At 36.4% G+C, this 24,442-nt stretch overlaps 1 protein-coding gene across 4 annotated transcripts in view; it reads left to right on the forward strand.

Moving 5' to 3' along the window:
- Positions 1 to 24,345, forward strand: part of LOC127988104 (phosphofurin acidic cluster sorting protein 2) — a 49,199-nt gene extending 24,854 nt beyond the window's left edge. Inside the window, exons 6-25 of one of the 4 annotated variants that reach the window (XM_052590646.1) lie at positions 845 to 936; positions 1,278 to 1,361; positions 2,440 to 2,499; positions 4,019 to 4,167; positions 4,726 to 4,819; positions 6,237 to 6,323; positions 8,921 to 9,042; positions 11,317 to 11,455; positions 11,561 to 11,665; positions 12,552 to 12,658; positions 12,795 to 12,949; positions 15,040 to 15,150; positions 15,250 to 15,352; positions 15,959 to 15,991; positions 18,803 to 18,845; positions 20,028 to 20,070; positions 20,153 to 20,294; positions 20,574 to 20,797; positions 20,878 to 20,991; positions 22,355 to 24,345. In XM_052590646.1, the coding sequence (XP_052446606.1) occupies positions 845 to 936; positions 1,278 to 1,361; positions 2,440 to 2,499; positions 4,019 to 4,167; positions 4,726 to 4,819; positions 6,237 to 6,323; positions 8,921 to 9,042; positions 11,317 to 11,455; positions 11,561 to 11,665; positions 12,552 to 12,658; positions 12,795 to 12,949; positions 15,040 to 15,150; positions 15,250 to 15,352; positions 15,959 to 15,991; positions 18,803 to 18,845; positions 20,028 to 20,070; positions 20,153 to 20,294; positions 20,574 to 20,797; positions 20,878 to 20,991; positions 22,355 to 22,470 (2,123 nt within the window). In that variant the 3' untranslated portion in view covers positions 22,471 to 24,345. The remainder of the gene's footprint in view (positions 1 to 844; positions 937 to 1,277; positions 1,362 to 2,439; positions 2,500 to 4,018; positions 4,168 to 4,725; positions 4,820 to 6,236; positions 6,324 to 8,920; positions 9,043 to 11,316; positions 11,456 to 11,560; positions 11,666 to 12,551; positions 12,659 to 12,794; positions 12,950 to 15,039; positions 15,151 to 15,249; positions 15,353 to 15,958; positions 15,992 to 18,802; positions 18,846 to 20,027; positions 20,071 to 20,152; positions 20,295 to 20,573; positions 20,798 to 20,877; positions 20,992 to 22,354) is intronic. The other 3 variants (XM_052590648.1, XM_052590649.1, XM_052590650.1) reach the window with 3 other exon arrangements.
- The last annotated feature ends 97 nt before the right edge of the window (positions 24,346 to 24,442 follow it).

The following is a 24,442-nucleotide window of genomic DNA, read 5'->3' on the forward strand; positions in this document are numbered from 1 at the left end:
GATATCCTCCGCCTCCCCCAGCTCCACCTGTATATATCTGCTATGGGATAATTTAATGTATGTTATATATGGGGATTATTTTATATGTTATATGTGCAGCACAGCAGTAATTATTCTACATTACACTAAGGACAGCAAATCTATTTCAAGACCAAACACATTAACATTGCCATGTATACTACTATACTAAACTCTAAGAGACTTTTTCTTTACAGAACTGTTGTTTGGTCGAATTTCTGTGGGCAGTCCAGTCATTTCAATAGCAATCCACACAATTGCGAATCACGTTAGGCTGTGCTTCATACATCGTTACAGTACTTGTACAATGTACTTTTTTGCCTTTCACAAAAGGTAACAACATCTTAAATGGCAAGGAGGAGAACACATACTGGCAAAATCTTTAACCACTACACTAAACCACTCCATTTACCCAGTTGTCCTTGCAAGTGCATGACTGTACAAACCACAATATTACATCAGTGATTGGGTTTGTTTTGTACTGTAATTACATTGACTTGAAAGATGCTAATGGGCAGTTTGAGTGCATTAAGTTGCAATAAAGATAAAAAGTCCCCCGGAAACACTCTGTACCACAAAACATCCTCCAATCCATCATCTCAGAGCACAGACAAAAAAAAGTGACGGATGCTGCAGTACATTAAAAGGGAAAGTAGCTTCAGCAGCTCAAGTGTTCTCAAATTGGAGCAATAAGATTGCTACATTTTTTGAATGAATAATTTTAATGCTTTCCTGTTGGATGTTAGATGGTACTGCATCCCAGAGACTTTTGCTGCATTAAAATGTCAAGTACCATAGAGTCATTTAGTGTCTCTTTCTCTTTTAGACCGTTCTCCAGATATGGATAACTATTCTGAAGATGATGATGATAGTTACTCCTCAGAGCAAGAGGCGAGTGATGATGCTGTTCAAGGGCAGGTCAGGAGTTCTTACCAACATGTCTTTAATATATCTTGCTCTAAAAAAATATAATTTCTATGCAAAGTAAATTTTTATGCAATTACCTGTTTTCTGCTATGAGTGTAATCTGTCAATATCTTTGGTCTTATTGGTGTTAGTTTTCGCATATGGGTTAAGTTTAAAACATCGCTGTATTGGGAGAATTTATCTAAAAAAGAATTCCATCCCATTCCATTGGGCTGTAAGTAATTAAGAAGCTAGTTTTTGCAGTGTGTGGTTCATTAAATATTTTGCCCCATTTCTTTAGAAAAGGATCTCTACCTATCAAAAGCATCAGATTTCTTGAAATTCTGTTTTAGGACCTTTATGATGAGGATGATGATGTTCAGCGGAAGCCGAAAAAATCTAGGAGAAAAATGATTAGAACCATATCTATGACCCGGGTATGTACAGATATACTCCATCTGCATTTGTCCCGGGGGGGCCAGTAACAATCATCTGAGTACTTGCAGAAAGTAATAGGACCAATAACCGAGCCCTGGGGAACACCATTTGTAAAATATCTTTGTATACCAGAGAATACAGTTTTGCTAACTGACATGATAACAGTGCCAATAGCTGATATGATTAAATTGTATTATACTATATCACTGTGATATAATGCACCTTGTTCTCTGTTTCTTTCTGCATGCAGGCATGTTGTCACTGCAGTACAGTTAGATGACCCTGTCTGTTATCATAGATTAATTGTATTTTGATACATGTCACTTCAGGCAGCTACCTGATAGAAACATAGATAAATTGGCTTTGTGTCCAAAAGGTGGTGTTTGGTTCAGTGTTATCTAGTTCACAGAAAGTCATAGAAGGTGATGTTCTAATCCTCTTAAGCAAAGCTCACCATCAGGAACACAAATGCTAACCCAGGATCAATGTGTAAACTAGAGCGACACTAATATAGATTTCCTTACACTTTTCTGAAGCACATTTTAAAGTGTCTAACAACTACTGTTTGTACTTGCATTTAAAGTTACTTATATGATACAGTGCACTAATTGTGTACATACATGAAATTACACTGTACTTATATTTACAAAATACCTGCATTTAATTACATCTATAATTAATTTCTTAAGTTACATCCATTGCACTTTTGACTTTACCACTACTCTTAAAAGTAACTATACCTGCCCATAACTGCAGTTGTTAGCAACAAGATTGTTCAGCAATACATCATAAGTTTGTTTTACCAAACAATTTTTGGATGCAAATACATAGCAGTTAAAACTGCCTATATTGCCTATAAATAAAAAGTTGGACCAGAAATGCTTTATGCATTTTTTTTTATTTAATCTTTTGTTTTTACCTATTTTAGTGTCTCAACAAAAAACGCATGCCATAAAGTACAATAATATTACTGTTTTATGTACCATTATTTTTCTGTACTGTCATTATAACATGTATTGCATTGAACAGTTGCAACTCATAAGTCCTTGATGACGCATTCTCTCAATTTCTTTATAGCAACCCAATTTCAAGCAGAAGTTTGTTGCTCTCCTGAAGAGATTCAAAGTATCTGATGAGGTGAGGATTTTTTTTTGTCTTTCATAAGTTACAACAGAGAGAACTACATGTTTGCCTGAAGTTCTACACCCTACACTCTCTATTTTGCAGTCCTGTGATTTGTAATCACAAAATCACTTCAGCCATGAAATTCAACCTTTATAGAAACCGCCCTGGGACTTGGCAATGATTGATCTAGTTGCTGAAATGTGAGAGGAGGATTTTTTGCAGTGTAAGATATGACGTATAGCTCTTCTAAAACCAAATATACTGCTTATGGGATCATTACTTAGGCCACACATGTTTCTAGAGCCTGCATGCAAGATTTAAGTAGCTTTGTGGTCTCATTGTTAGAGTCTAAGCTTGTTAGTTGATAGCTGTTTGACTCTTTGGCTTCTTCGTCCGCTTGCCTTGGCTGCCACATTCCGTTATCCAAACCCTACAGGAAATGATCCAGATTTATTTGGCAATCAGTCCAGCAACTTCCTGATTCAGGGTGATGACATTGGCAGGCTGTTCCCATGAGTAGCATTGCCAACATGGGCTTGTCAATGCAATAGCTCACTTTGGGTGTGTCTCAAATATGTAGTGTATTTCAAAACACCTGTGACATTTGACAAAATGATTTCACTTTTGGGAATTTCCAACAGCAGTTAAATCACAGCTCTCGTCTGTGCTAACATCACATACTATAACATTAATTTGATGGCTGCACAACTGAGTAAAATCACTCTTTGGTGTTTTGCTGGTTTAAGCTGGTTTAGCTTGTCTTCTGTGCTGTCCAAGTTAGTGTTACTCTTTTTTTAAGCAGGGATAGTGGAGCAAAACAATGCTAACAAAGTCTGTTTGTGTGCTGACACATTTTTAATCAGTTTCCACTAATAAAGGATGGATCCAACTGTGAACACAATGCAGCACTTAAGACGTAAAAAGAGTAAAATTAGTTTATTTTATTATCTTGGAAAAGAAGTACAACAATGTTATTATTAGGATGATGTTAGGATATGCTCCCTTTTCTTCCAGACTCTCTTATCTCTTATCCTCTTTCTGTCTTTTGTTTACGTTTACACAATGAACTTCTTTCTGTCTTTTAGTCTCAGCTGCCTGAGGAGATGCATTTTACTGTATGAATGGGTCATTACTGGTGATTGTACTTGTCCTGTGAGAATTCTCTCTGAAAAAGATTGCACTGAAAGCCTGGTTTTTCAGCACGTTGACTTTTTGAAAATGGCCAAATCATTCTTAAGTCCCATTTTACAAAAAAAAAAAAAAAAAAAAAAAAATCTTATTAAGGTATTATAGTAATTTGTCATTACCTATGATATAAAATACTGTAATTTTTTGTTTGGCATAAATTAAAGGCAGTAGATCATATACCTCAATAAAAAAATATATATATTAATTACCGCAATGATAATTACTGTGGGCAAATTTGTTTAAATTGTCATGAAGTCAATTTGGTTTGAAATGTGAGCTGATCATGATTTACGTACATTTCATAAATATCTAAAATTGATTTATGTTTTGCTGGTTCGAAAAGGTCTTGGACTCAGACCCAGTTGATCAGACGCAGGAGGTTGAAGATTTGGATCTTCTGTATGACAGTCTAGAGGTTTATAACCAGAGCGACAGTGGCCCAGAGATGGAGGACAACGAGAGCCTTCTCAGCACTCCCAAACCCAAATTAAAGTAAGAGTCCTGAGTCATAGCTCTAGTCTGATGCATATTACACACAAAAATGGCAAGCCATTTTCAAAATCACATCTGATTGGCTGGCTTAAAGCAATTTGCTTGCTTTTTGTCAGTCTACTGGGGAAAGAAAAATTCCCTGGCTGTTATAAAGAAGACTTCTAAGGAAGAAGTGGTGCATTTGACAACGTTTAAAATTTCATGTAATTAAATCTTTTATTTATTTAGTTGGTGACAATTAGTAGAGAGCAAACTAGATATCCTTGTGAATATATTTCACTTTGTGAAGGTCTATAAGTTATCTCAACTTTCCCTTGGCTGTTCCTACTTCTAGATGCTCTACTCTTATTTCGTCCACTGTCTTGTTGACTCTTAGTCAAAGTGAACGACTTCCAGTTGCTTTGTTTTTGCAAATCGCTGACAGTGTAAACCCTAACCCTAACCCTCTTAAAGAACACTGAGGATAACTTAACTGATACTGGATCGTTGACCATGAAATCCAACATTTAGCTCTAAAACTGTTTTATATTCTTAACATGTGCATGTTTTCCACTCAAGGCCATTCTTTGAGGGAATGTCTCACTCCAGCTCACAGACGGAGATCGGCAGTTTGCACAGTCAGAAGAGCCAACCGAGAGAGCCAACCTCCACTGTACGTCTGACACTTTCAATGCCTGTATTATCAGTATTGTTCTGCCTAAACAAAGCCAAATACAGAACACGCAAATGTTGGTTGTATATTGTATATTTAATATACATTTTTAAAGAAAATTCCTTATAAATTTAAGCAAAGTCAAGTCAAACTCGTCTGTCACAGGACAGATCATAATCATAAATCAGTTTTGACAAAACATGTTGTAAATACATATTGCCTTTGTGAGAAAATAGGGTAATCCTATTCATCGTCTCTCCAAGGGAAATTATTATCATTTTTTAAATGATAATGTATATAAACTTTCAAAAATAGACCTAGAATCCAAGGTTGTTAGCTGATGATATATGCTTTTGTAGAAGCCACAAGTCCGTATGAATTCAATTTGTAAATATGTAAGTATACACAAATTCAAATATGTGGTATTTTATACCCAATTTATTATGTTGTAGTTATATTTTTGAATCCATGATGTCATTCACAGTGCTCCATGGGATGAGAAATTCACTCCCCTATAAAATAAAGTACAGTCTTCTCTAATTTACAAGTACTTTTTGCATAAAAAATGCAAGTTGTTTCTTGCAACTCTTATTTAAAGATTTTTTTTGCAACCCTTACCCTTCATAGAAAAGAAGTGTACAAGTGCATCTTCAAAGTATATATTTTCACATATAATATTAATGATATAAAAAGCCACTTGAGTGTACTTCAAGAGAGTACACTTTTAACGACTGTTTCTTAACACTCTTCAGTACACTTTAAAAATAATTGTTTTAATAATATCTAAAGAAGCACACTTGCCTATCTAAAGAAGAACATCAGCATATTCTGATGTGTTGTCTAACATGCTATAGCACATGTAAAACACGATTATAATTTGAACTGTAATGTGTGTTTAATATTATATTTTAGCATTAATATAATTTAAATGTACTAAACAACAACATAATTTAAAAATTTTTTACAAATGTGTAATTAAAATATCTTTACAAAATTTTGCATAGAATGTCAAAGTATATTTTAGACACAAATTATATTTTAGTTTAACGTAAATGTTTGTCAGTACATTCAGCATCACTATAACTATATTCAGTGTCAATAGAAGCAATTATGAAATTACATTTAAGATTAAGTTACAGAGAAATTACATATAAATATTAAGATTTCTTAAGTCCTTAAGAAAGTACTCCAAAGTTCAACTAATTTAATTTAAAGCTATAATATGTTTTCATTTAATTGCAATTAACATGCATTTAAGTGTCAGAAAAGATTGCATTCGGTTCACACGTAAGATCTTTTAAAATCGATTGCTTCTAAAATTAGTAGTAGTGTCTAGAGAAAATGGGAAAATACTTGCAGAACCAAAGCATGAACCCCATGCTCACTATGGTGCTTTGTTTCTGTGCATGTGTTGCAGGGTGGCGATGTGTTAACAGTGGATAAGAACAGGGTAATGGGTGGCAGAAATCCGGATGACCCTACAGCGGTGGACTCGGCAGCTGGGGTCAGTGACAATTTCTGCATTTCTATACATGTAACATACAGCCATTTTTACACGGCTCTCTGATATACTGTAGAGGATTGATAACTGTGTAGATATATAGGTGATGCAGTTTATTTACTTTTCTTTTTGGTTCTATTGGTTCTCTCTGTCCCTATATCAGTTCACATCTGTTTAAAGGGAAGAGTAACAGTGTGTGAGTGTTTAAATGTGTTTACTACCCAGCATCACCACAATAACAGCCCTAATGAGGCACTTTTAGAGAGATGGGAGGAGAGAGCGACAGAGCCAACAAATACGCTGCATCCATGTTGGACTTTAAAATGTTGTGCAGTAGGGCACATGTTATATTATTCTGTGTAGCTGGGATATAATTATAGGCCCGTTTGTCATTATTTACATCTTTCATAATGACTTTTTCAAACAATTCTGCTGTCTGTTGGACAGATTTGATCAAATCTATCAAGAATTAGAGCTCAATGACATAATAACAAAACAATTTCCATGTACACAAATGCAATATTAATATAAATCATTGCATTTGTAGATGCTTTTAATTAGCCTTTTTCAACTAATTTCTGTGGATCAGAAATAATGGTTATTAGGAATTTGAAATCTTAATGTTTATCCCTCTAAAATGCAACAGTATCAGTGTTATTTTAGTATTATCGAGAGTATATACTATTATAATATGTATATCATATTTTGAATGAGCTTTCTTTCAGTTTTGCTTTTAGTAATTTTAGTGTGTAAACTTATTTCAATTAGTTGCCAAGACAACATTTCTCATTTTCATTTAAGTGCTCCATCTAATAATAATATATTATTTAGTTTCAGATGTAAGTTAACAAATGATATTTTAGTTGTTGTGGTTTTAATTAACAACAATGGTGGACAAATCAAGTACTTGAGTAAAAGTACAGATTAATTAACCTTAATGAAGTAGTACTCCAGTAAAAAATCATTATAACATTAAAACTCATTTGCAATTTTACTTGAGTAAAAGTACAAAAGTACTTGATTTTAATTTACTTAAAGTGATAACTCACCCAAACATTAAACTCACCCCATTTCTGCAGAATGGTCACACCGGTCACAAATCAAGGATTTGTAAAGAAGAATGTCTGAGGTTTTCAATATAATCCAAAAGGAGACTGGTTTTCCTTTTTTGTTTACAAAACTTGATTCTTGCGAGACTAGCATGCTCTCACCAGAGTTTACGCTACAATATTACAATCCACTGAAACTGCACTCTCTTGTGAAAGCTACTGTAGATATTACTTTTTGTAAAGTTTAAATATGGATATTTTTTAGCTGCGTCAGTTTACTTCAGAAGGGCTTATTTAACTCCCTGAAATCTATGGAGCTTTTTTTTATGATTGATGCTTGCACTTTTTTGGCTTTTAAATTTTCAACTGCCATCCACTGGCATTATAATGCTTGGAAGAGCCAGGACATTATTTAAATTAGAGATGTTCAGATACCCTTTTTCTCTTCCCGATACCGATTCCGATACCTGGGCTCAGGGTATCGGCCGATACCAAGTACTGATCCGATACCTGGGTGTGATATTTCCGATACTAGTATCGGAATCGGAACAACTCTAATTTAAATATAAGTTTGATTGTATTCATCTTAAATAATAAAGTCATATACACCCAGGATGCCTCGAGGGTGATTAAATAACTGGGTAATTTTCATTTTTGGGTGAAATATCAATGTAAGTATTAAAAGTAAAACGACAAAAAGCTTCACAAATAATGGACAGTCATGACCTACATTTGCCTTTTATTCAATTTGGCCAATAAATCAGTTGTTGACCGAAGAACAATTTCAGTCAGATCAGTCTGATTCAAAAACGAATCGTTTAGCTTGATCTGTGAACCAATTTATCGGCTTCATTTGAAAGAATCAGAGAGAATTTACATCTCAGGAAGGGGTGAGTTCTCCAGTTCAACATAATGGGGAATGGTTTTTTTTTCTGAAATATAGCTCAAGAAAATATCATGCTTTGGAATGTAGAGAAGCAAACATTTCCCAAAATAAAAATAACAGTACAGATACTTGAAAAATGTACTTAAGGTAAGAAAGTACAAATCAGCTGTCCACCGGTTAACAATAACAACACTACTAATGAATATCAAACTTCAGCATCTAGCTTGTAGAATTCAGATTCATGTCTATAGACCGCAATATCATATTGTAAGACTTGGGCCAGTAAGCAGGACACTCTAGCATTGTGGTGTCATGCAACCAATCACCGGTCATGTTTTCTTCAAACAAGAGAAAAATCAACTTTATCTTTAGTAGGAGATGCCCTGTCCTTCTTTTATTCTTTCATAAGGGCCGTCCTGTTGTTATTGTTTTTGTGCACTGACTGAAGATAATTCAAGGCTGTGATCTGTGTCGCACACTTAATCAGCCCTCACACACACACACACACACACACACACACACACTCTTTCAGACACATCCACACAACGCAATTCTGCTTCGTGGTTAAGTGGCCGTTGCCACAGCAACATGACAGTTTTCCCGGTGGCGTGAGCACTTGAAGAGAGTGATAGATGTTCCCTCCTGATGTTTTTGTCTGCACGCAGGAGCTGGTGGAGGACGAGGCGGGTGGCGGCGTGGCATCATGTGAAGCCAGTATGAGCTGGGACGTGAGCACTGAGAAACTAGCAGGAACGGGGGGCAAACTCTGCAAGGCTGACTCGCCTAGGTAACACACGCCTTCCTGTGTAGCCTTTCCATCTGTTTTTGTGCTGCAACCTCTCGCTCACCCTCAAACTCCAATTTTTTTCTGTCTGAACTTAATTAACTTAACTTGTTTTGAATTTAATAACAGTCCTAGCAGATGTTCTTACTTCTGAGTGTTTCTTTATTTACAGAGAGCAAATGTTTAGTCTGAAAACACGGTGCCATAAAACTTTGAATGTGAAAACTTTGAATGTGAATGAACTCGTGGTAATGCACGTCCCTATGGAACAGGTTTTATTGTGTCATATTTTTTCCATTGCACTGTGAGAAACTCTGGCCAACCAATGAGATTTGCATCTTTGTTCAAATGTTAATTTCGTCAACGAAGTCTATGATGAAAAATGTTCGTTGATGAGCTTTTCTCTTATGCCAAAAATTAGACAACAGTAAGGTCAATAAACGATATATGACAATCTCAATACGCAATATCATTGATGATAAAAACTTGAATGTAGACTTAAATGTAATAAAAAACATTACACAAAAATGTTTTGTCGAAAAAATATTGTGGACTGCTGTGCGCGCCTCTACTACATGAGCTTCCACGTTTATGGTTGCCAGATATCAACTTTTAAAAGGATACATTTTATTATTATTATTATTCAAATAAACCATCTATTTGCACTTATTGGTGAAAGTGCAATATTTCTTTCAAAATGCAAAAAATAATTTCTCAAATTGCAACAGTCATTGTGATCATAATTTTGAGCTCTATATATACATAGCTCAAAATTATAATCACAATTTTTCATTGACTTTTCATAGACTTAAACAGAACAATTTGACTAAATATAATTAACTATATGTAACAAAAAAGTAGGTCACAGGATCAAGACTAAGGCTGAATTAATGGCTGACAAAATGAACATTACAAGCCCAGAGCTGCTGCGGCTGCATAAAACTATGATTTGGTTGACGCTCACGAACAGACTTTATTGCCAAATAGAATCTGAAGCTTGCTCTGTCTTGTCTTCCTGTGACAAGTGAATGTCAAACAAAGTTGTGCAATGTTTTGCATCCCAGAGATGTCAGAGAGTGAAACTGCATTTTCATTCTTTGTTTGTTTTTGTTTTGTTTTTTTAATCTGAACAGACACATCATAAAGTGAAAACCTGGCCAACTGTTTATGCTGAACATTCATGCTGGTGACAGTAGGCATTTACTGAACAGTAAAATTTACGGATTACAATTTTTTTCTTACATATATATATACCCCAACCAACAATTTTGCTCTAATAAAATCTTATTTTGAATGAACTGGTGGCAATTCATCTGCATAGACTGACACCAATATTTGCATGCCAACAATTTAAAAATAATTTTAGTTTCACCTTGCAAAAAAACTCTGACCATCCAATAAGACTGGCACTTTTGGTCACATGCCCAGAGCTGGTGCTGTTGCATAAAACTACAATTTTGCCCTGAAACTTTGATGACTGAATTGAAATGGATCCAAATCTGAGCTTGCAGTCAATTGTAGAAAGGAATGGGTTTCGAGGAAACTAAAGTCTGGAATATGTCACCAAAGAGAAGTCTGTAAATTGAGTGCAGTTGCATTCACAATAAGATTAATATCATGCATTTATCAAGTAAAGTAAATGTTTATTTCATGCCCACTTGAAACCAGCGAGTGTGAAAAGTACATTTTAAGAGAGTTTTTTTTCCCCTAAAAACTCCAGAGGACCAAAAGTGCTCAGTTGAAGAAACACCCATCTGTTATATTTCTCTAGTGGTCCATTACAACATCAAATCGTCTGTTCTTCCATGTAGTTTTCTAGTTGGTTGTTCTCACAGGCCTCTGCTAGAACAGCATATGTGTGTGTTTGCATTGGCTAATGAGCTCATTAAGACCCAGTCCCCAAGCGATGGGCTCACGGACACTTTAGGAAATGTGGAGCGCAGCAGTGCATCACTGACTCTCATCTTTTTAGCTTCTTTCTGTGGTGCCTTGGGAGGCAGAAGATGCCACAAATTGTGATCCACGATCAACTCTATTATTATAGTGCTACAGATCTTAGTTCAGACTGAAATAACAACCCTGGGGTGTTCTTCATCTGAGCTGAATATTGTACATTTATATCCAATCCAGCGGGTCAGTCTCCATCTAGAACCAGCTACAATGTTTTAAAGCAGACCTTTGCCTTCAGCAGGTTTTAGTTTGGTTTTCCAGCATGCCAAACTATAACAACTAAGAACCAGCAATGCTAATATGTCTTTCTCCTTGTTGGGTGGCCAGTAAAACCGACAGTAAGCTGCAGCGGCGTCCACGAAGCACATCCATGAAGGACAGACAGAACTCTAAAGCTCAGAGCGATCGCACCAGCAGCATCGAGAGCGAGACCTCGCCAGACTCCAGGCTCATCACACAGGTTTGTGTAAGTGTGTGTTTGTGTCTGCCGGGATAAGAATAAGGAAATACTGCAATATTGATTTGTGTATACGAGTGCTCATTTTCCGACTTGACGTCCTTTCTGTCACAGGTCCCGAGGAAATCAGTGTACGATCAACTCAACCAGATCCTAATCTCTGACGAACATCTGCCCGAGAATATCGTTCTTATTAACACTACAGACTGGCAGGGACAGGTGTGTTTCCAGCACTGCTTTTTACACTGTGTGGTTGCCTAGTTTTCCAATAAAAGTACTAAAACATCCTGAAACAACATAAAATGTAATTGAGAATCAAAAGTGTGCAATGGGATAACACTTTTTAGTGAATTTCTTTTGTATTAAGTAAATATTTTCTTACCATATAGGCAAATCATTTCTTGTTTTAACCGTAAACCTTGCTACATTTTGGTACATTTGGTAAATTATGTTCCCATTGTGTTTTATCATTGAAGAAAACATATAATGTTGATGTTTTGTGAATATGTTTTGTCAATATTTTTAGTGAAAAACTGAAAAAAAGCTAATTAAGAAAATGAATTAATGTAAAAAACTAAATTAAAGTTTTCTGTGTGTATTTTAGTTATTTCATAAAAGTGTGCTTTTGTAAAATCAAGTTTAAAGATTTTTTAGCAACTTCTGTAGCCAAGTAAGTAAATGATTTATTATGTAAGTTAGTGGATTAGTGTTAGCATTAGTATTTCTACAATGTGGATACAATTATGCCTTCAAAACAATAGCAGAGATATAAGAGAGTTATAATTATGAAAAGAAGAGAGGAGACTTGTTCTTGATTTACTTGTCTCAGAGTTCACTTGATTTATTGAATAGTAGATTATTTTAATAAGAGATGGTTATTATGTTAACAGGACTGACGCATTAACCTGGGAATATGAACTGTTTTTATCACTCATCTTGTCTGTTTGGATTTATGTGTCCTTCCCTGAGGCTGATGTGTCCCACAGGGATAGACATTACGTACATCGCAGTCCTCATAACTCGTTTTCATTCATACTGTCTCGTTAGCATTCGCACTAATTCCCTCGTGCTGCTTTTTGAGCCGTGAACTCTGTTTCTGTGTCAGTATTTGAATGAGATTCTTCAGGAGCACAAGCAGCCTATTGTATCCACCGTCTCCCCCGCAGATGTTCAGGCCGCCTTCAACACCATCGTCACCAGGATTCAACGATTGTAAGCCTCACTGTGCACGCAACAACACACAAACTGACCCTAGCACGCCTTATACATGAGAAAATTAATTGAGTGGGTATTTCGGTGAGAACTTGAGCATGATATTTTGCATCTCTCATTTTTGTCATTGTGTCAGCTGCAACTGCAATGCACAAACACCACCCACCATTAAAGTGGCAGTGGTGGGCGATCAGAGTTACCTCAGCACGGTCCTTCGCTGTTTTGTGGAGCAGCTCGCCAACAAGACGCCTGATTGGTTGACCTACATTCGGTTCCTAGTCATTCCTGTTGGTAAGCTGAATAAAGCATCTGAAGCACATCCCAAAATGATCTCTCTCATATATGTACACTCACTGGCCACTTTATTAGGTAAACCGGTGTTGGAAACATTCCTCAGAGATTTTGGTCCATATTGACGTAATAGCATCACACAGTTGCACACCCATGATGTGAATCTCCCGTTCCACCACATCCCAAAGCTGCTCTATTGGATTGAGATCCGGTGACTGTGGAGGGCGTTTGGGTAATGTGAACTCATTGTCATGATCAAGAAACCAGTCTGAGATGATTTGAGCATTGTGACATGGTGCATTATCCTGCTGGAAGTAGCCATCAGAAGATGGGCACACTGTAGTCATAAAGGGATGGACATGGTCAGAAACAATGCTCAAGACTGTGGCGTTTAAACAATGCTCAGTTGGTACTAAGGGGCCCAAATTGTGGCAAGAAAATATCCCCCAATCCATTACACCACAAGCAGCCTGAACCATTGAGACAAGCCAAGATGGATCCATGCTTTCATATTCTTTACGCCAAATTCTGACCCTACCATCTGAATGTTGCAGCAGATATCGAGACATATCAGACGAGGCAACGTTTTCCCAAATCTTCTACTGTACAATCTAGTTGAGCGTGTGTGAATTGTAGCCTCTGTTTCCTGTTCTTAGCTGACAGGAGCAGCACCCGGTGAGGTCTTCTGCTGGCGTAGCCCAGCGGTTCAGGGTTTGATGTGTTGTGTGTTCAGAGATGCTCTTCTGCACACCTTGGTTGTAACGAGTGATTATTTGAGTTACTGTTGCCTTTCTATCATCTCTAATCAGTCTGCGAATTCTCCTTTGACCTCTTGACATCAACAAGCCATTTTCGTCCACACAACTGCCGCTCGCTGGATATTTTCTCTTTTTCAGATCATTCTCTGTTAACCCTAGAGATGCTTGTGCATGAAAATCCCAGTAGATCAGCAGTTTCTGAAATACTCAGACCAGCCCGTCTGGCTCTAACAACCATTCCATGTTCAAAGTCACTTAAATCCCCTTTCTTCCCCATTCTGATGCTCGGTTTGAACTTTAGTAAGTCTTCTTCTCCACATCTAGATGCCTAAATACATTGAGTTGCTGCCATGTGATTGGCTGATTAGCAATTTGTTTTACCAAGCAATTGAACAGGTGTATCTAATAAAGTGGCCGGTGAGTGTATATATATATATATATAGAGAGAGAGAGAGAGAGAGTAATATGCTAATTACAGTAGGTTTTATAGCTGTTTTCAAATGTGACCTGTGCTGGCAAAATGAGTCGGCATGTGCAACTAATCATAGAACGGATAGTTCCGGACCTTGATTCTGATTGGCTGAGCCACGTTCAAAGCTGTTGTAAATAAAGGGCCAATCACATAACGCATCTTTTGAGCACTCAAGTCTATTTCAAATGTAGATTGTTTTGGAAGCAGCGTTTTCACGAATGCATGTGGTTTTTTCATAATGCCGCAAGCGCACCGCGGGTCATGTGACAAGAACCAACCAATCAGCTTCATTCTAGATGATAATAGCTGGACTGGGATAGCCAGTTTTAAATAAATTTAGTAGCAGAGCTACTGCAAGTGATTTTTAGTGCTGCAAATCCTTTTAGTTTTTGCTGAAACTTCTGCTCTTCATGGAAAGTACATGGTAGATTAGCTACGGCATACGCTCAACACTTCATTAGACCCTTATCTAGCAATCCCAATGCTCCAAATAGTAATTAAACATCTAAAAGTATCTTTATTTGTACATTTTCTGAGAGGAGTTTTCTTCTCATACTGATTGACATCCATAGCACGTGCATAAAGATGACTGACACAGACGGCACATGATCCACATAAATATACACAAATATACAGAATCACAGTAGTCACACAAACATAAACTGTTATGTCTTAAGTGCACATTTGAGGAACTGTTGGGGAAAAACACTGTATTTATAACATTATATTAGATCCGTGCAGTACACTATGTCTTAGTCATATTTAGTGTTTATTTTGGTCTTTGGTGTAATGTGAAAGACAACTACTTTATTCTGCGGTATTTCTTCAGTGTGAGCTAAATGTACTTCGTTTTTGCTCAGGTTGTCACCCACTGGCGAAGTACATCTCAACATTTGACAGCAAGTTCAATAACATCTTCATGGACGCCGGATGGAGGGACGTGTTCGGGAGGTTAGAAGCTCCTAATTCAGGTTAGCAAGTCTGTTAATATGAGCTCTTCAGATGATTTCATGCCTTTGCTGTCTGATTTGATGCTGGTTCTGAATGCATGTGGTGTTTAATCTCTACAGATAATATTGATGTGGCAGGACGTGTCTCACAGTATCTGGCTGGAGCCAGCCTCTCCCACCAGTTCCCCATTTCTGAAGCAATGCTCACCTATAAACAAAAAAGGTATGGTCTTGTAGTATGTGTGCATGGAAATATGTAAATGATGTGGCATGTGTCAGTTACGCTTAAATGTAGTGTATGTTTGTTTACCATCCGGCCAAAATACAGTTGTATAAAGTGTGTCATAAACCCAGAAGGTTAATCTTACCAAATTTACCAACATGTCCAAGCCATATTTTACCCCAAATTCAAAATAAAGACATATTCAATTATATTTCAGTTAAAGAAACTGAAGGTTCTTTTAGAACAATTCTTGATTAGGGTAAAGAATGTACTGTGTTCTGAAACTCATCGCTGACAATAACAAATGAGAATGGGAATATACGCAATAAATAAAATAATGTTTTAATGCATAATGTAAATTCTAATTTGTTTAGTTTTTGGGGTGAAATTTTAGTTTTTGTTTTATGAGATTATATCAATATCACCAATCAGTCCATAAAGTAGATCAGACAATTAGTTGCACTTGTATTTTCTCTTCTTTTTTTATTATTATGTCACTCATTTGTTCGATCTGGTTTTATTTCGTCATTGAGACGTAGACGTGTGTTGAGGATGGCGCAGTAACTGTTATTTATGCTTTTTGGTCTTTTTTTTTTTGCCTTCAAGGAAGAGAAGTTTGTATTTTGATTTTTACATCAGGTACCTAATCGTGTGTTTGGGTTGACGTTTCAATGTTTGCTGTGGTTTAAATCACTCATGCTCTCAGTATCTCACACACACCTGTCTGCGTCACTACTAGTTTTTGCTCACTGTGTGTTTCGTGTTCATAATTCAGTCTTTTTGTGTCTTTAACTGATTTAGTTTGGTTTGAGTGTAACAGGTTTGGAGAAACTGAACTGAAAGATTACAGGTACCTGCAAGTGTTTATATACAAAATGTTATGATTATTTTGATTAAGGAAGACTTTTTGTTAATGCCAATTTTCTGAATACTCAGTTTCATTAATGTGATCAACTTAGATTTTAGCTGAAAAAAAACCTGTTAGTTGCTTGTGTCCAAAGCATTGGCTAAATGCGTTCTTATTAGAACAGGTTTTGAAATGATTTGGGAATAAAGGACTGGAGAATCCTGTTTTACCACTAGCAGACTGTGCTAAATTTCTCCTGTGAAAAACAATATCCGAAAATGGGGATGAATAACACATGCACACACTGACTGGAAGGTAAATCTGTGATCGTCTGGAGAAGGAACCAATTATCACTTTGAAGCGGATCAAAATAGAGAAAGATGAAGGTGGATATAGAGAGAGAAACCCAGGGGTACAGAACGTGAGGAAACACCTATAGACAGGCAACAAAGAGAAATGAATGAAGTGAGAATGGACAGCAGACCACATTAAAATATCAACAATAACTCCAACCCATCATTTTACAATCGTATTAGATGACGCATCAGAGCAGAGCCTAAAATAAACATTAAACTGTGTTCAGAGCACAATTTATTTCCGAAATGTTGTGCAAGACAGAATTCTCTCATTGAGAATTGATTAGATGTGCTTGAAGTCGCATTTTCTCCTCTTGGCCAAGCAAATCGAAACTTAATTTCTAACAAAAATGGCTTGAAAAAGTTGGCTGAAGTCAGTCATGTGGTGTGACCAGCTAAACATGCAGGGAAATTAGTTTTATTATTTAAAAAAAAAAAAAAACAGGAAATCATGTTATAGAGAGACTGATTTTTTTGTTCAGGTCAATAAGTCTCTTAAAATACCAAATAATTATTAATTAATTGAATACGATGTCATGTGGTGCGACTAATTTGACTATTGCACTAATTTGATATTTAATGATAATTCATAATTCATGTTTAGAGTGATAAGTTGTATTCAATGCATAGGGAAATTGTTCTGAAATATTTTTACGTTTAAACTTTTCTTTAAAATGGCAAAGAACCTGGCACGTTTTAAAACGGGAAACTCTTGTGGTGTGTGCATACCAAAAGCAAAGAGAAAATTTGCATTGCGTTATCGCTGTAGATTCTTTGTTGGATTTTTTAGTTCAGATTAAAACATCTCCCAATGCTCTCCTCCATTTTCTTATAGCACCAGACCTGTCAGTAAGCTCTTCGCAGATTGACTTGCGTGACGATGCATCATGTGAACTGATACCCGACTGAGCGTACGTTGCACATTCACAGCAATTGCGTCATGAATTTGCATAATTATTTGTGCGAGTAGATTACAAACAAAGTCAAATTACTTTATATTTAATCTACTTGCATGAATAATTAATTTTCCTTTTGGTGTGCTCGCACCATTAAAAGACGTTAACCCAGTTGGTGGAGTTTGCGGGTTCGAGGTTAAATAATTTAGCAAGTTTTATTCAAGTCAACTCAAGTAGATGTCTGGAAGCTGAGAGCTTTCTCAGCTGTGATTGGTCATTGTGCGTGTTGGTCAGACATCCCATCTAAGTAGGTGATTCTTGACCTTAAAAAGCTGCAAAGTGGATCAGACTTTATGCTTATATTTGAGTTTGGCTACATGAGACGATTCGGTGCTGGCTCTGTTTTTGTCAATTACAGTCGACTAAGTCCAGAATCTAGAAGTTCCTTGTGTTCTGGTTTCTTGCGTGTTGGAGAGCAGCTTCTGTCAGCTCTAGATGATGCTTGGAAAGAGTCACGGAAGATTATATAACAATGAGTTAAAACATGAAGCGCCCCATAGCCTGCGGCCTTACACCCCCTGATTGGTGGAGGATGTAAGAAGCTATCCCAGCATCCTCTCATGGCATGAGCCCTCACACTCACTGTGACCTCACAGCATTAGAGGGCACCTCTGTGTCACACATAGCCCCTTTCACACTGCACGTTGGTCCCGGGAAATGGCCGAAAAATTGCCGGATCGCCTTATGTGTGAACACAAACACATCCCGGGATCGATTCCAGGTTGGGGAACTAATAACACTGCCAGGTTCAGTCTTGGAACGAACTCATTGTGAGCAAAAGCCAGACCCAATGTGTCTGTGTCGTAGTGATGACCACATTATCGCGCGACTCTTTTAACGGCTGCTTTGAAGACAGATCGCGATTAAAAATATGTGCAAACTGTAACGAAGCAGAGATCAGTTAGCTCCTCACTATCCGCGCTGACGCTGAGATCGTTCACTAGCTTCAGTGAAAGTTAACATGCCTAGCGTTTTCGACTCGTACATCACACGTCACGCACTGATGTCACGTGTCGTTACGGGTTGTGTGTGAACGCATGCACATACTCCAGGTAATCACATGCAGTGTGAATGAACCAAAATCTAACGATCCGGGAACATTTGCCGGGACACATTACCTGTGTATTATCCAGAATCTCAGTGTGAAAGGGGCTTATCTGATCTGACACCCCCATTTTCACCCCCTGACGACTTCACACGCATCTCTCAGACCATCCACCCTCACTGATAACGAAACATTACACGTCCTGTCCGCCTGTGCTAACCACTCCCTCCTGTTTGACCCCCACAGCCCTGACGAAGACTCCTGCCAGAAGTTTGTCCCATTCATTGGGGTGAGAAAGGCTCTCTCTTTCATTTCATCTCTGCTGTTGTTATAAAGTGTCAGCTGCACTTTCCACAGATATACTTGGTTGTCCCATTACAAAAACATTAAAGGCACATATCTCATGTTTCTTATAGTGAAAAAAAAAACAAATTTATATATATATATATATATATATACAATAATAAATACAAAAGTTTTAAGTAACGTGTGTACTGTGTATATTTATTAAGTATATATAAATACATATATATTGAAAATATTCACATGTATTTACATGTTTATATTTATATTCATATAATTTATAGCTAAATATATTTATATATAAACATTTTTTTAAATATATACATGCATGGGTGTGTATTTATACACACATATATTATGTACTCAGAAACTTTTATTTTGGATGTGATTAATCGCAATTCATCATTTGACAGCCCTTTATATAATATAGTATAATTCTATTATAATATCAAATAATACATTAGTATCTCATTTAGCCTAAAAATGTTTAGCAACACCAAATTATCTAGTTTTATAAAATGTTGTTTATGTAAGGTTTATTACAGGAAAATAATGAAATCTCTCAAATTTGCATTCAGAGATTTTTGTTGTTGTTGTTTTGAATTTTTATGCTTGAGGCTTTTTTTCTCCACTTTTAATAAACAAATTAATAGCATTAACAACATGTTCTGCAGGTGTAAGTTTAAAAACAAGATTTTAGATAGCCATCATTTATGAGTTTTATGTTATTTTTATACCAAATGTGTTAGTTGTGTAGAGAAAATGATGTACCAGTTACTGTATATACTGTAGAATTAAATATTTGAAACAAAATTGTGTAAAGACAAACTTCAGATATGCTACACTTTTGCATGATTGTCACATCTTCTCATGATTATGACTTTATGCATACGTATGTATAACGTGTACATATCATTAATATAATAATCTCCAGTTATCATCTATACCGTTTTTCAAACCAATTTTGTATCAAATTGGATTAACTTTTGGTAATAAATCACAGTTGTTATGACTAGCGGTTAATTGCATCATGTTAAAAACGTTAAGTCGAGCATTGCAATGTGGCCTACATTTATGTCACAGTGCTGGATGTATGTTGAGGGTATTCTGTGCATACGGAAAATACTACAAAAAATGTAATTTAGGATTCTGATGTGTTTTCTTACAGTTGGTGAAAGTGGGGATTGTGGAGCACAGCTTATCTACATCAGGTAGGATTTACCTGAGACAGGAATGGACACAGTAACAGCAGTGAAACATGACTGATGTGTGTGTGTGTGTGTCGTCTGACAGTGGACTCTGATGACGCAGTGATGGTGGGCAGTGTGAGCATGCTCTCCTCACCTCCAGCACAGACGGGAACACCCTATGGGAAAGACATGACCTCCACCCCTCCGTCATCCCCCTCTGTTTCTGCCAGTCTCTCTGGAGCAGGGTACGAGAAATGGTGCATGCACTTGTGAAAATGTGTAGTGCAAATGTAGTGTAAACACCAAGGAATATATCGTAAGGAAATGAGGTTGGAAAAGAGCCTGAGGATGAGTCTAACATGACCATTCATCAAGTTATTCCAAGACAAAAATGAAGTGTCACCAACTTTAGTGCACAGACACAACATAATGAGAAATGAGGTTCATCAATGCAACTGATGCATTGATGAATCAACGTGAAACCGTCTCGTTCACACTTGTGTCTCAAACACGTGTGTATGCAGTTCTCCAGGAACCGGTGGGGAGGTGATGGGTCTCCAGGTGGACTACTGGACGTTACAGGGCGCAGAGAAGAAGAAAGAAGGTGAGAAGAGAGACGTGGGAATTAAGAACACGCTGAAGAGCAACTTCCGCTCGCTGCAGGTCTCCCGAATCCCCAACGGAGGGGAGCCTACACCTCCTCCAGGAATGGCCATGACCGTTGTCATGAAGGAGAAGAACAAGAAAGGTGTGTTCAAATGAGCTGCCGACTCGTAGAGCTGTGAACATGGTTGATTTGCTTCACGTCTGGTTTCCCTCTACTCTCAGTGATCTTCCTGAGCAAGAAGCTGAAAGAGAAGGACGTGGACTCCAAGAGTCAGGTGATAGACAGCATCAGCAGACTCATCTGCACCGCTAAACACCAGCACACCATGCTGAAGGGTAAACCACACACACAAACCCCAGAATACAGTCAAGTACATAGTGAAAGTGTCATTTGATGCATGCACTCTACTGCCACCCTGCGGTCACTGAATGTGATATTTGTTGTGAAACGTTGCATGTGTGCTTATTGAGGGATATAAAGGAGTTTTTATATTATCATAATAGTAAAAGTTGGGGATCAATAAGAGATTTTTAAGAAATTAGTACTTTTATTCACTAAGAATGCATTAAATTGAACGATAGTGTCAGTAAAGATTCTTGAATTGTTACCAACAAGGTAACACTTTATAATAACTGCACACTATTAATCATTAAGCATTAGTAAACAGATAATTCGTAATTTATAAAGCATTAATAGACAGTAATAAGCAGTTTATAAATACAGATATAAATGCTTTATTCTTGATTTAAAAGCATATCGATAATGTGTTTAATAATTGTATTTTCATACTTTATTCATGAACAATTTATCATTTCTCAATGAAGTATAGCATTATTTACAAACCAGTTATTTAGGAGTTGCCAGTGATTCATAAGATCACAAGAAATGTAGTAAATTCAGGTAGTTATAAAGCATTTAGTAGTGGTCAGTTAACTATTCATGTGAGCTCATCTAAAGTGAGTCTAGTTATGCCTTGTAAAGCATTTATAAATGATATTTAAAGACTCAGTTATCTTCTAAACAAAAATGGAAACAAACACCACACATTGATACAGAACATAGAAATATTAACAGCCTTTAAATCTCATTTGTAAAAGCTTTACAAGGCATAAATAGTCCTCACTTTAGATGAGCTCACAAAAATAGTTAACTAACAACTACATATGTTTTATAACTACCTGAATTAACCCTGAATTACAGTAGAAATACATGTTAATAAACCATTCATTAACACTATAAGTAACTATTACTATATGTCTGAATAAAAAGATGTATGAATGCACATTTAAATAGTTTATTAATCATTTACTTACAATTTCTAAGTGATCTTACGAACCATTGACAACTCCTTAATAACTGGTGTGTAAATAATGCTATACTTAATTTAGAAATGATAAATTGATCATTAATAAAGTATGAAAATACAATTATTAAACACATTATAGATATGCTTTTAAATCAGGTATAAAGCATTTATATCTGTGTTTATAAACTGCTTATAAATGTCTATTAATGCTTTATAAATGATGAATTAACTGTTTCCTAATGCTTAACTAATGATTAACAGTTATTATAAAGTGTTACCAATATATGTTATATGTGCAGTAGAGGTTGACTGATATTCTGCATTTGCTATTAGATATATTATTGAGTGACTTCTCACAGCAGTCATGTTTATCGTGGTCTTTGTCTCTGCAGTGTCCATCGATGGCGTAGAGTGGCACGACGTGAAGTTTTTCCAGCTGGCCGCGCAGTGGCCGACTCACGTGAAACACTTCCCTGTAGGGATCTTCGGCTACAGCAAACCCATGTGACCTGCTGCTGCTTCTTCAGCGCGAGGCGAACGTACAGATGTGGAATAAAGTGGATTTTCCTGTGGAAATGGTCAATTTAAAAGCCTGTGTCCTCAACAGAAATGTTGTCTGTGATGTTGCTTGTCATTTTTGTTGCTTTGGCGGTGGAAGGATCATTGGTGTTTTTGAAACAAACGCTGTCTTTTATTTCACGGCAGCTTCAGTTTGCACTTTGTTGGGTTAGAGTTTGTTATTATTTCTGTGAAATTTTCAGTGTTGATAATTGTTCTGTGTACAATATTATATAGGGTGGGATTTATGAAGTGAGCTTGATTGAATTTGCATTCAAAACGTTTGATAATGCCGTGTTAATATTTACAAATGGGAGACGTTAAAGGAATAGGACGGATTTGTGTGAGGATCAGTTCCCTGTAGCTCTTAAATCTCATTCTGTGCCCGTTTTGATGTCTGTAAGTTGATGACGACAAAAAAAATCCAGTTTTGGGTGAAGTGTTCCTTTAAATGACAAGTGGGAGGAGTTCGGCTGCAAGAGGGAGGGGCCACATAACTGGTGGGAGGGGTTTATGTTACAGTTTGTTAAATGATTTAGCATAGCTGTGAATCATAAAGAGCATGTCCTTTAAATTTAAGTAACATGAATACTTTTAGATTAAGAAAAGTGTCTTTTGGTTATTTAATACACTACTTTTTCATCTTTTAATTACCTGGATGAATATCACTAGCGTGCTTTGGTATTTTGTAATGAAGAAGGCAGTTTGTGTGGGTTCAATCTAAAGGGAGATCTCAAAATGCTTTAAAAAGCCCTTTAAATCGTTTTATTCCCTCTGTGTGGGGCGATGAGCAGATATTTTCACTTTTTACTCTTTTAACATTTCTACCTGCCATCTCAGATCGTTCACGGTGACCGTGTTACCAAGTGTTTTTAGAAAGGCTGTGTCTTTGTGTTGAATACAGGGTACAGTTACTGCCGGCTAATAAGGGCTCATACTAAAACATTGTTAGGATGATAACTTTTTGTAACTTCTGTGGTGGATCTGTTTATGTTCTTTCCCCTTATCAAAAGTCCCTTTACAGGAATGACCTGTTTGTAAATACTGAGGGAGGGTGAGAGCCGCTTTACCTGTGGTTGTATCTGTGTGTGTGAGAGAAAGATGTGTTTTTTTCAGTATTAATTTCATTGAGTTTGCTTTAATGGCTTGTGGCGTTATTTTACAGCCAACTGTGATATAGTTACATTGCGTATAAAATGATGTAATCATGTCTTTAATGGAGGGAACTGTTACTGTTTTTTTTTTTTTTCATTCTGTTTTAACAAAGTTTTTGTACTGGTTTTGTGTTGTGAGGTGGACTGTTGGGGTTTGTTCAACCATTTAGGTCCTAAGCACTACTTTTAGGGCAACATGAGATGCTTTTTCTTAAATCTTTAAAACTGAGAGAACACTAATATTCGATCTGTCTGTTACGAAAGGAAATGCAGACATTTGCACAAGCCGTATTTTTAAGTTGGACAGTATTGAATTTGAATGAACCACTAAGGAAAGCTTCTCTTCTTCTATTCTTTGTAATGTGTGTACATAAACATACAGTATACTGCCATTTCATATCATTTATACTGGTTTGAATTGTCATACAGATACTAAAATGATTTTAACCATGGCTGCATTGTGTTTTTTTTTTTTTTTTACATTTACAATTTGTTTTTCTATTTCCCTTTTTAAAGGAGTTGAACTCTTTTATAGGCTTTGTTTTGTTTTCAGACATTAATGAAAATAAGAAAGTGAACCGGTGTGTTCTGTTTGTAGAGTTTCTTTTCAGTATTTGATAAATACTTAATGGACGATTGTGCAAATAAATGACATAATAAAAAATAAAAAATATGTTTGTGTTGTTTGAACAGACTATTTTGTAAACGATAAAGTACAATTCTTTTTAGATTCAATTCTTTTATAAATAGTAGAAAATCTATCTAGTT

Source organism: Carassius gibelio, chromosome B22 (assembly GCF_023724105.1).
Source record: "Carassius gibelio isolate Cgi1373 ecotype wild population from Czech Republic chromosome B22, carGib1.2-hapl.c, whole genome shotgun sequence".
In the NCBI taxonomy this organism is placed as follows: Eukaryota; Metazoa; Chordata; class Actinopteri; order Cypriniformes; family Cyprinidae; genus Carassius; species Carassius gibelio.